At 36.1% G+C, this 11,690-nt stretch overlaps 2 protein-coding genes across 3 annotated transcripts; one reads left to right on the top strand and one right to left on the bottom strand.

Moving 5' to 3' along the window:
- Positions 1 to 327: 327 nt before the first annotated feature.
- LOC141598716 (transcription factor MYB124-like) lies at positions 328 to 5,723 on the top strand. 2 transcript variants are annotated; one of them, XM_074418461.1, is made up of 12 exons: positions 328 to 978; positions 1,174 to 1,220; positions 1,397 to 1,453; positions 1,819 to 1,891; positions 2,053 to 2,108; positions 2,385 to 2,564; positions 2,651 to 2,820; positions 3,018 to 3,160; positions 3,529 to 3,668; positions 3,811 to 4,028; positions 4,576 to 4,655; positions 5,034 to 5,723. In XM_074418461.1, the coding sequence occupies exons 1-12, from the start codon at positions 886 to 888 to the stop codon at positions 5,142 to 5,144; spliced, it is 1,368 nt and encodes a 455-aa protein (XP_074274562.1). In that variant the 5' UTR covers positions 328 to 885; the 3' UTR covers positions 5,145 to 5,723. The 2 variants fall into 2 exon arrangements, with proteins under 2 accessions (XP_074274562.1, XP_074274563.1); XM_074418462.1 differs by having other exon boundaries at positions 332 to 978; positions 2,042 to 2,108.
- A 1,145-nt stretch (positions 5,724 to 6,868) lies between these two features.
- LOC141598720 (UDP-galactose/UDP-glucose transporter 3) lies at positions 6,869 to 10,507 on the bottom strand. Its single transcript, XM_074418465.1, has 7 exons — positions 10,262 to 10,507; positions 9,435 to 9,532; positions 9,175 to 9,302; positions 8,792 to 8,822; positions 8,361 to 8,464; positions 8,097 to 8,218; positions 6,869 to 7,486 (listed from the first exon to the last, which is right to left on the bottom strand). The coding sequence occupies exons 1-7, from the start codon at positions 10,363 to 10,365 to the stop codon at positions 7,078 to 7,080; spliced, it is 996 nt and encodes a 331-aa protein (XP_074274566.1). The 5' UTR covers positions 10,366 to 10,507; the 3' UTR covers positions 6,869 to 7,077.
- Positions 10,508 to 11,690: the final 1,183 nt, after the last annotated feature.

Below are 11,690 nucleotides of genomic sequence, written 5' to 3'. Positions count from 1 at the left end.
GTGAAAAGATGAGTTAAACAGAATCTGAACATGAACAGAACAGAACTGAAATAAGTTAAAATTAAGTTAGAAAAAACTTGGCCTAAAACTAAAACAAATGCAAACTTTATTTTTTCTTATCAAAAAGGGGACTCGTAGTCACTACACTAATATAATAGTGATCGAATTCAAACCTAAGATCATCTACATTAACTATCCAATCTTATTTAATCCTAAGTAAATGTTAATATCATTCTTGAAGTGTAATAGAAGCATCCTTTGTTCCTTAATCATCTCATGTAAGCATGTGACCAAAACTATATGATATACATAGAATTCAGAGATTATATTCAAACCTCTCTTCATCAATCATATCTCCCCGCCCACTCTCCTACGTTTCCGTTATATAATCCCTACACACACTCACTCATTCTTTTTTTTCTGACATTTCTTTCATTCCAAACTAACTAATCACTTAAACCATTTTCCGTCATAATAATAAAACGGTTTTTCTAACTCGTGTCATTCAAAACCCGTAATAACATTTCTTCTACAAATCCCAACTTTTCACCATAATGATCAACACATGCAATTTCATCCATATCATATTAAAACGGTTTTTCTAACATGTACCATGAAAACCCGTGATTAATATACCCAAATAATACCTCAAATCCTAAACATTTGTTCAAAAAATCCCACCTTTGATCAATCCCTCAAAAACCCACCTCAAATTTTTCATCTTTTTCCTTTCATCAATATTAATTAATCAAATTTAATTCATTTTATATAAATAATTATTTATTTTGATTGATTTTGTGTGTTGAAATTTGATCATATAAATACAATTAAGAAAGGTGTAATCTTTGATTTGAGCATGCAAATTTTGGATTACTTCAAAGATTGATGATGATGATGAAGCAACCAAATAATGAAGATTCATCAACTAATGCTTCTTATAAACCTAAAGAACGTCGTATTGTTACATGGACTCAAGAGGTTGATTTTTTTTCAGCATCATTAATTTTTAATCATTTCTTACTTTTTTGTATTATAATCATCAGATATTCAGATTGTTTGTTTTGTATTACGGCCGATTCCTTTACACTTAATTTCAGTTCAGTTCAGTTCAGCTCTATTCAGACACGAGTCGTAATGGATTCTGAGATTGATATATATGGATTGGATTTGCAGGAGGATGATATACTGAGAGACCAAATAAGCATTCATGGGACTGACAAGTATGATACAGTAACTGTTCATTTTTAATTGAAATTTCATCCAATTTTTTTCCAATTTTATTTTTGGTTGGATTAATATTGATTTTGGGGGATTAGATGAAATGGGTATTGATTAAATTTTTGTGGGTATCATGAAATTGATGATTTTTGGGTGTTTTACTTTGGATTGATTGCAGTTGGACAATTATTGCATCAAATTTTAAGGATAAGACTACAAGGCAATGTAGAAGAAGGTTAGTAAAACAAACAACAATATATTAATCCCTCCGTCCTAATCATTTGTTTACCTTTGATTAAATTACCCATCACAGTGAATACAAAAGGTAAACAAATGATTGAGACAGAAAAAAAATGATTTTTTTTATTATTAGTGTCAAAAGTTTGTCACTTTGAGTAAATTGGCCCCTTCAAAGTCTCAAAGTGTTGCCTTTTTGTTAATATTGGCCTATTGGGTAGCTACTTCAGTGGTGCACGAAAACTCAAATGAGACCGTGGTATGCAGATGAACCTTTGTAACTATGTTGTATGTATACAACGGTCTTATGTGAGTTAGTAACCGAGGAAGGCGAATTCTAAATTTCTAATATGCTGTTTGCAGATGGTATACATATCTGAATTCCGATTTCAAAAAAGGAGGTTGGTCACCAGAGGAAGATATGTTATTATGTGAGGTAATTTGATGCTGATAGTTGATTACTGTGTACTTTAGCAGAACTTAATTGAGTGTTAATTAACAAGTTAACAGTTTACTGGTAAAGTTGTTTTAAAAGTACATAAAGGATATGGTATAAAAAAGTTGGGAGTTGTAACAGTGACAGTAGTTTATATGCAGGCCCAGAAGATATTTGGTAATAGGTGGACTGAAATTGCCAAGGTGGTCTCTGGAAGGTATTAAGTTCAACTCATAATTGATTTTTCTTTTGACATTGGTGATTTCGGGGATTGATTATGACTCGTTAAACTGTATGCGCTTCTTATTGTCATTAAAAATATGGAGTAGCACAGTAGCACTCAGGCTATATGATTTCGACATAATTTTCGTTATGGGTTGGCTTCCAACACTTCGGAACTGCATTTGAGGGTCTGAAAATGATGTTGTTATTCCCATTTAGCGTCCGAAATTGGATAAGATGCTGATATGTGCATGCAAACTGTATTTTGCAGGACTGATAATGCTGTCAAAAACCGTTTCTCTACCCTGTGCAAGAAGAAAGCTAAGCGTGAAGCCTTGGCCAAGGAGAATAGCAGCACATCTATAAATGCAAACAACAAAAGGGTCTTGGTCGACAATGGGTTTTCTTCAACGGGGATGGTTGATATCGCATCCCCATTCAAAAAGTTGAGGTAGATTACAGAATATAGACTTGCATTGGATTTCTTATCTTGCACGAGTTTTGCATGCTGATCCTGATATAATTTTGTTAATTTAGGAGGTCCCACATCCTGAACCGTGTGGAAAATTTCGTCTCTGGAAACATTTTGCATAAGAACTCTGGAACTACGACGGAGCTATTAAGGCGTCCTTTCGCAGTGCTTACACAAAATGACAGCAAGGTTGATAATTTACTAGTTTCAACAACCCAGGAAATGGTGATAAATGGTATGGAGTACATGACACTGACAGTTGCATTTTTGAATTATCTACTGGTCAACTTTCTGTATTTAATGTTGAATTTATGGCTTATAACCTTGACTTTTACGCAATTAGAAGTTTTTTTTCTTGTTGTACTATTGTTGATTGAGTAACATGCTTTCCTGATTAAGCAGTGCTAATCGTACAAAATGTCGCATGAACAGATAACAAGAAAGTTGAGGGAACATATCTTAGAAAGGATGATCCGAAGGTAGCTGCTTTGGTGCAGCAAGCAGAGTTACTTAGCTCTCTTGCAGTAAAAGTAAATATGGATAATACCGAGCAAAGCCTTGAGAATGCTTGGAAAGTAAGAACTTTGCGTGTGTTAAATTTCCGTAGCTTGTCTTAAAATCCCTATGTCCATGAAAAAACGTCATTGTTTGTTTTTCACAAAAATAAAGGAACCTAGAAAACTCGGGTAGATATGCAAGTTAGGAAGATGTATGCAGCCTTACCCGCGAGTTATAAACGCAACGAGTTTATTTATGGACACCCCCTCTAAAGTTATTTACGGATAGAATGATTCTTTATTACTGTCAGCAAGTGTAATTGTCATTTCAGGTACAAATGCTTGCTGTTATTTACGGATAGAATGATTCTTTATTACTATCAGCAAGTGTAAGTTGTCATTTCAGGCACAAATGCTTGCTGACACTGATTGAGCCGCATTTGCAGGTACTCCAGAATCACTTTGACAAAAACAATATGAGTGATCGGCTTAAATGCAAAATAACAGATGTGGGTTTCCAGCTTGACGACTTCAAAGAGTTGATGAAGGATCTGAGAAGTGACAAAGGCATTCAATTACATGAGAGGTCTTAAATTAAACTGAACTATACTTTATATTTCTAATAGAACCAATTAAAAGACGGATTTTAGGTTTGGGAAGACGGGCCGGCTCTTGCTGACTTTTTAAGATCACATACAATTTAAATCTACAAGTTGTGTGCTTTGCAGGGAGCCTGATATGTATGAATCTTCAAGCAGTTCTGAGTATAGTACTGGATCAACTACTTTGTCCCATACCGCTAATGATCAAGTTGAACAATCTCACCTTGAAATCTGCACAATGCATGACGAGATTGAAGCTGACACACAATCATTAAAGATAGGAGATAATGGTTGTGTTGACATGCCTGGAAGCAAGCACATTTCTTGTGCAGCAGTAGGTCAAGGTAATTAAATTCACAATGCTTCGGGTAGTTGATGCTAATAACTTGTTTTATAACTTCGGTTTTCAAAATCGTTTTAATCTTTATTCTCGATTTAAATTCTATTTTTTTATAAAAGAAATCCGGATTTCGATTTTAAAACCTCAAGTTTACCTTCTTTTGTATTATGTTTCACTCCCCTTTTGTTTTTCATTTTTTCTTTTCTATATTTTCGCATTTTGAGGTGTGCGTTCACCCATGGACGGTTCTAAAGGATGATTCATGTCAGCCGACCCCAAATCATTTTGGGATTAAGGCTCTGATGTTGTTGTTGTGCTCGCTGCCAATGAGAGACTATTTTTTCGTGTTTGCTTTCCTTTTTTCTTCCCCCTTTTTTTCATTTTTGTTTGTGTCTTCGATGGTTTCAACTTTCAAGTGACGCTTCATGTAAGCCGACCTCAATTCAATTTGGGATTGAGGCTCGGTTATTATACAGGAGAGCAGGCTTGCTTGATTTTGTTACAATGTCGCTGAGAACAGCTTCTGATTTGTTTTTGACCTGTAATTGCAGAGAGTAGCTCCCCAGTCCAAGTAACTCCGATATTCAGGTCTATGGCATCGACAATCCCGAGCCCACAGTTTTCAGAGAGTGTAAGTCATCTCTTCTTTTTCCTGGTTAAACAGTATTGATCAATGCATGTGCTCCGAATGCTGCTATCACTAAATTCAGTTTCTGTCTTCGCCATTGAATTGCTACTGATTCAAATTAGCTGTTTTTGAATTTAAAGCCTATATGGAGTTATTTGGCATTTTGGCCCGATACATCTCTCCTGATTGTTAGGATGTGATCGTTTTTATAAACATGTCGATTTCAGCTGCAGCGTGCATCAGCATCAGTAGCATGATGCCATGATGTAGTTAGATACCTTATGAGGTGGCCTGACATGTTTACTTGATATTACAAGTCTGCAACTCAAGGGTTCCTATCGATGCATTACTGACTGACGATTACCTTTATACGTATTTCAGGAGAGGCACTTTCTACTGAAAACTCTCGGAATTGAATCTCCGGCTCAAAACAATATCAGCAATCCCCTGCAACCACCACCTTGCAGAAAAGCACTTCTTCAAGGCCTTTAAACTCAGTTTGTTACCCCTGCCCGTAAAACACAGGCAGTCATAATACCGAGATTTTTGTCTTTCTTTCTCAGGTTTCCCACCATTGCAGCCACATAGGCCTGAAGTTTTATTTGAGAGGCTTTTAACATCTGCATTTCCAACATCCGCACTTCAGATTGTCATAGTGTTCCTTAATTCTTTCCGTTTCACACTCTGGGTGCGTGTAGCTTACCCGAGTGTGAGTCAATTGTGTATGCATGCCATTTTTTTGTTTTTTTTTATGGGAATCAAATTTGGATAGTTGATCTCCCAGCCAAATTCGGCAAAAATTTGTTCTTTGTACAGCAACCTGATGATTTACACATGGGCATCTCGTCTGGTCGATCCAAATAGGTATACATTATAGAAAGTATCATGAAATCATGGAGGAATCACCAATGGAATGGTAAATCCTCTTAATTTAGTATTGGTTTGCACTTTGCAGATAGCATAGAATAATTTTTTTTTTGGGTTTTCGATTTTTATGTACTGTAATCTCAAAAACACTCGAGTTTGAAAATAAAAGAAATTGTCTGAATGGTGTTTAGACATGGTTTTCTACTTTTCTTCCCTTTTATTTTAATGTTACAGGTTTCAGCAGATAAGGGCAACTTTGTTTCAGATAATTAATCAAGCAGACAGCACTATTACAGAAGCAACAATCCGTCTCATTATAGACGGCCACTATTAGTGGCCGTTTATAATGAGACGGATTGTTATGCACAAATTCTCATTATAGAGGGACACTATCCGTCTATAGCTATAGACAAATAGTGTCCGTCTATAATGAGAATGTTTGCAAAAGCAAAGGCAGAACTTACAGGTAAACTCAGCAGGACTGTGTAAGGACTTCAAACTTCCATTTTATCGACAGCCTTGACATTTTTTTTTTCGATAACTGGCTAAACCAATATGCTTCAGACTTCCGACTCTTGAAGTACAGGCATATATACAGCTCATGTTGCTCCCTCCGTTCCAGATTGCTCTTTCAATCTCTGTATGAATGATTCAGTTCTTCTGTGTTAATTAAAGTTTTCTGAGTAAAAAGTTGGAGGGAAAAAAATACAAACTAAAGTATACTCTGTGGATACTACTTTATCTCCTCCAACCTTAGAGCTTCTTTCTCCTGTGAAGTACCAGTCTTTCGATGCAATTCTCAACGCAATTTTCATCTTGGGTACATTCGAAAACAGTCTCTTTTTGTTGCTAACACAAAGATAAGACTGCGTATATCCGACCCCCCTATTTACGGGAGTTATTGAAACACTAGGGTAATGTTGTATTAGAGCTTCCAACCAAATATGCAATCAAATTTACATTCTTGCTCGATTTGGCTCTTAAACGCGGTTTGATTATTGCTAAGGAACGATTATTTTCCCGAGTCATTATACAGACGGACTCCCAAGTGTTCATCAATTTGTTGGAAGCGGAGTATTACCATCTGTTGGAGGCGCGTCGTGGCCTAGACTTGTTCCTTATTATGCTTTTTAATTTGTGTGCTTTAATTTCCGTTCTTATTTGGATTAACCCCGCTTCTTGTTACCAAAAAAAAACATGATAATTTTCAGAAACAGCAGTCACAATGTTTTGTCGTAACGAATAGTGTGCCATGATCAAAACCATTGTCAAATGTTCATGACTAATGAAAAGTGTACCATGACCATTTTCCGCTTCACCAAATCGATAACAAACGAGGGTCCCAAACGAGAGTAAGCTTCGAGCTACATGCATTAATTTAATGCAAAATTTCTCGGATCACTTAAATTCCAATGTAGGAAGTATTAGTTACAACAATCTCTATGCTAATCTTTTCTCCGTAAGCCTGAAGTAGTACAAATCAGGACATCCAATCCTATAGGCAGAATATGATTCAAAAAGAAAAAAAAAAAAAAAAAAAAGACTACCTATACGGCCATTAAGTAGCTTTGCGCTTCTTCTGCAATCTTTGCAACTTCTGCCATTTTAGATAAATTTGATACGAGAGGCCAGAGAAGACCATGGCAACACTACTCCACTGGGAGGTGGAAAGTGGATTACCAGTCAGAAGGGAAGAGACGACAATGCTCACAAATTTGCGGGTGGTGGTGATAGTCGTGTTAGCGAGGGATCCAAACCGGCTGATTGTCAGGAAGATGAAATTCTGGCCAACTGCACCGCATAGGCAGTAGAATAATATGTCCCATGCTGCTTCTGGGTGGTGCTGGCAGAATCGAATGGCTTCGTATCCACTTGCTTGTGGCCATCCAAACATGAATACCATGTTGTATATGGTACCCCAGAGATTCATTCCCAGCATTATTTCCCAAGCGCTTGTCTTCGGGTACCTAAGAAAAGGGCAAACAAAATAAAAGACAAAAACCTTAGTGCTATGCAATTGAGATGGTTTCCTCGGACCAAAATCACCAAAGTAAACTTCAGTCACCCGAAAGTCTACTTCACACACAGATTGACAAATAAACACGGTACTAGTTCTTCATTGGTTTTGGAACATGATGATCATAAAGCAAAATGGCTGATTACACGTGTTGCGGTCCTTGTAATGTGAAGTAGAAGTTGGACGACGCAGATCTGATGTAATACCATAATGGGTCATTCAAAAAATAATCTGTGTTTCAAGCACAAGGGTAAGGCTATGTAAATCCGCACGACTGCCACTCCCAACCCCTTGTAATGTGAAGTAGAAGTTGGACGATGCAGTTCTGATGTAATATCATAATGGGTCATTCAGAAACAATTTCTTTGTGTTTCTAGTACAACGGTAAGGCTATGTAAATCCGCACGACTGCCACTCCCACCCCCTTTGGCTAAAGGCCGATCTATCATGGCCGTCAGCAATAAGGTGATAAGACATGATGAAAGATGTAGCCAGTATGTTACCATCAGAACAAATTGTAGCATCTAGATTACGAATAAAAGGAGAAAGTCCAGCAATACCTTGCTGTGATTGAATCCTGTGTAGCATTTGTAAATCCATCAAAAGCGAGATTTAAGAAGCAGAGCCCATATCCAAGAGGTGCATTGGGGTGTGCCAGCTTACTGATGGTCTTTGAGCTAGTCTGAGTCACAGGACATTTAAGTATTAGATATTCTACTTCTGGTGACCAAAGAGGATGATGACACCGACAATACCCTTGCGATAAAGATGTCAGTAAATGAAAAATTAAGTAAAATACAACAGAAATTATACATAATTCTCACCTTTGAGAGTGCGAACATAGACACACCTCCAGCAACAAGAAATGTACATAGATATTCTGAAACTGTGTATCTTATGCCATATACTAAGGCGCCCATAAGCATAACTGAGAAGGAAGAAACATTATATCAAAAACTGTTTACAATGAAAAGGAATTGTGTCCCATAAATTACATTAGACAAGGATTCGTGAAAAGATGGAGAAAGGGGATCTATACTCAATAGCACAACTTTCTCTTATTTTAAAATTCATTATTAAAAATACAATTATTGGAGATGACAATTGACAAGGGTGCCACGACGGGAAACAAAATCTAGAGCAAAGGTCTTCCATTTATACTATACTATAACAAGCTCTATATAGGGAAAAAAGTTTAATTCCATGAACATTTGCATGAGCACTAACGAGACAAAATTAAAAAACATCTTTTTACCTGGAATCATCTTTGATGACTTGGCTAGGACCTGCATCAGAGACAGCACTCGTTAAAACAACATAAACAGATGTGTTACGACATCATACCCGTAATCAACCAACTAAGCTGTAACATCTTGCAGAATCCTAAATGAGCACATATGCGGTCACAACAGTACTACCTATAAATCGAAACTAGAGTATCCTATTACCCTTCAGAGTCTAATCCCACTTATGATCACAAAAAAGGATTCACCCCACACTAACATGACACAGACAAACCAGGCATTCCTCCTGGTTCCTTAAGCAAGCCCAAATCTACTACCGACATTTTACTGATTAATATTTTGCCTTTGACTTCCGCCTTCAATCACAAAAACAGTCAGAGAATGAAGTGAATACCTGGGCAGGATAGCTTATGTACTTCAAGGCTTCAATCCCCATTGCAGGTCCAATCGTGTTCGTTATCCCTGCACTCCAATAACTCCACCATGGAGCACCTCCCTTACCTCTCGACCAGAGATTAATCACTGCAGGTATCCCACAAAACCAAATTACATTTTACCCACGTCAACTGAACTCCATGTTACCACATAGTTAAGTAAAAACTCGGCTTAATTTTTTCGCTTAAGAGGAGATTAAAGAATAAAACAGAAGCTTACTAATAAAGGACCAGATCAAACAGACTACATTTTGCGCCAAATTCAGAAATGCTAAATGCTCAAATCTCTTCTTGTCTGGTCCAAATCTCTTCGTCGACCTGCCCACATTATACATTACACAGTATGAGCTCGCAGATTCTTGTGTTTCCCATGATCCAATCCCACATTCAATAATCAACAACTCAGTCAGCTCGACTAGCCACCACACAAACAATGTAATGCCGAATCTTTTAGTTAAATTTTTTAATTTATCATTTTAAATTACACTATTCCATTCCTAATTCGTCCCCTAGAATTACTAATCTACTTTTACCCACACTAGCTTTGTATCCTAACTCCGCCACTAGCCCACATCGAAAACATATAGTATGAATCTTTTAGTTAAAATTTCCGATTTTTATCTTTCTAAATCACTCTATTACATTCCTAATTCACCCCCTACAATTACCAATCTACTTTTATCCACACTAGCTTTAAATCCAAACTAAGCATCCCAACTACGCCACTAGGTCACATCGACGATGTAAAGTACGAATCTTTTAGTTCAAATTTCAGCCTTTTTCTTTCAAAATTACACTATCACACTTCTAATTCACCCCCCACTAACATTTGCAATCAACTTTTACCCTCACTAACTTCGAATCCTAGCTTCGTCACTAATCCAACAAAATTTCCCAAATTCAAACATTAAACCCTAATCAACAACCCAGCATTACAGAATATCACAAAATCAAACTAAAATGCTCATAAATTCGCAATAAAATTAATAAATTAACAATCAATAATCATGATCTACGACAAATTGAGAAAGATATACGATGCATTACAGATTTTCCTGAAGAACGCCTTGAGAAATATAAGCAGCCCAAATTCCGGCGACACAAAACGTCAATAAAAGCACTCGCCGGAATCCTGACGCATGTGCTTCCATTCCGGCGAAATTAACCGCCGATAATCTCCGATCGCGGAATTTCCAGACGAATTACGCGAAACCCTAGAAGTTTTCAAGGGAAAAAGAAGAATAATTGAGATTTGAAATTCAGTTTTTTTGTTGGTTAGGGTTTTATTAATTAAGAAATTAAAAGGGGGGAAAGTATGTTATATGCGCGCTGACGTTGAATGATTATGTGGCAAGTGTTGATTGGTTTGATGACAGTTTTGGTTTATTGCTATTGGTTGATCGAGTGCAAGGTTGTTGGAACTTAGATGGGTGAGTATGGGTCCAAGACCAAGACTGGACTAAACTGAATTGAATCAAATCAAAACGAAATCGTTTATTAAATTAAAACTTCATCAACTTTAATGTTACAATAATACGGAGTATATAACTTTTTTTTCCATAAACTAGACAGATGGAATGAACAAAGCTGAAGTGCGTTGAATTGAATTGAACAAGCTAAACTAAAGTGACAAGTTGAGTACATCCAAGTTTAAAATAAGCTCAATTTAAGTGAATGTAATTATGTAAAATGAATATAACAGACGAGATTATAGATCCAAATTATTAGTGAAAATTTAAAGTAGCTACAAAGTTAGTTTTACATATGTTTGTATAAGGCCATTTTACTCAATAATATTTTAAGCTGAGATATGGGCTTATGTATTTTGCCTTCGATCAAGTCGAATATAAAATCATTAGTAAGCCCAATGTCAACCTCGAACTTTAAAGTTTGACTTTGCCGCTAAAGGATAAAACCATCAATAATCTACATAGTATAAAAGCCAAGTTTTTTCTTGGCTTTTGATTGGCTGTTGAGTTTCTATATGTGGACCCCTCCATGTTTCTTATTCTATTTAATTACCCTCTTTCTTCAACCCAATTCCAATTCATATCTCCTATTCCTATTTTAATTTCTTAGTTAAAACATAAGTTAAAATATCACAATCTACATAGTATAAAAGCCAAGTTTTTTCTTGGCTTTTGATTAATTAAATTGAGTTTCTACATGTGGGTCCCTCCATATTTCTTATTCTATTTAATTACTCTCTTTCTTCAACCCAATTCCAATTCATATCTCCTATTCCTATTTTGATTTCTTAGTTAAAACATAAGTTAAAATATCACAATTTACATAAAATGTTGCAATTTACATATATTCAACGGGTCTGACATGTCAAATACATTTAATATAATTCTAATAAAATATGGTTGTATATTATGTGATATTCAAATCTAATATTCATCAAATATTCGAATCTTCAAATATGGACTATTTATATTGTCACGGTATTGAACACTTAATCACGCTCAATTAT

Source organism: Silene latifolia, chromosome 9 (genome assembly GCF_048544455.1).
Source record: "Silene latifolia isolate original U9 population chromosome 9, ASM4854445v1, whole genome shotgun sequence".
NCBI lineage: Eukaryota > Viridiplantae > Streptophyta > Magnoliopsida > Caryophyllales > Caryophyllaceae > Silene > Silene latifolia.
The sequence above is the reverse complement of the archived record's forward strand: the minus strand, read 5'-3'. Positions and strand labels throughout refer to the sequence as shown.

Excerpts from the sequence above, each read along its gene's own strand:
- LOC141598720 (XM_074418465.1), bottom strand. The coding sequence starts at position 10,365 with ATGGAAGCACATGCGTCAGGATTCCGGCGAGTGCTTTTATTGACGTTT. Across the intron at positions 8,465-8,791 it reads GTCATCAAAGATGATTCCAG|TTATGCTTATGGGCGCCTTA; the intron begins GTAAAAAGATGT and ends CTTCCTTCTCAG. Across the intron at positions 7,487-8,096 it reads CAGGATTCAATCACAGCAAG|GTACCCGAAGACAAGCGCTT; the intron begins GTATTGCTGGAC and ends CCCTTTTCTTAG.
- LOC141598716 (XM_074418461.1), top strand. The coding sequence starts at position 886 with ATGATGATGATGAAGCAACCAAATAATGAAGATTCATCAACTAATGCT. Across the intron at positions 1,454-1,818 it reads ACAAGGCAATGTAGAAGAAG|ATGGTATACATATCTGAATT; the intron begins GTTAGTAAAACA and ends TGCTGTTTGCAG. Across the intron at positions 1,892-2,052 it reads AAGATATGTTATTATGTGAG|GCCCAGAAGATATTTGGTAA; the intron begins GTAATTTGATGC and ends GTTTATATGCAG.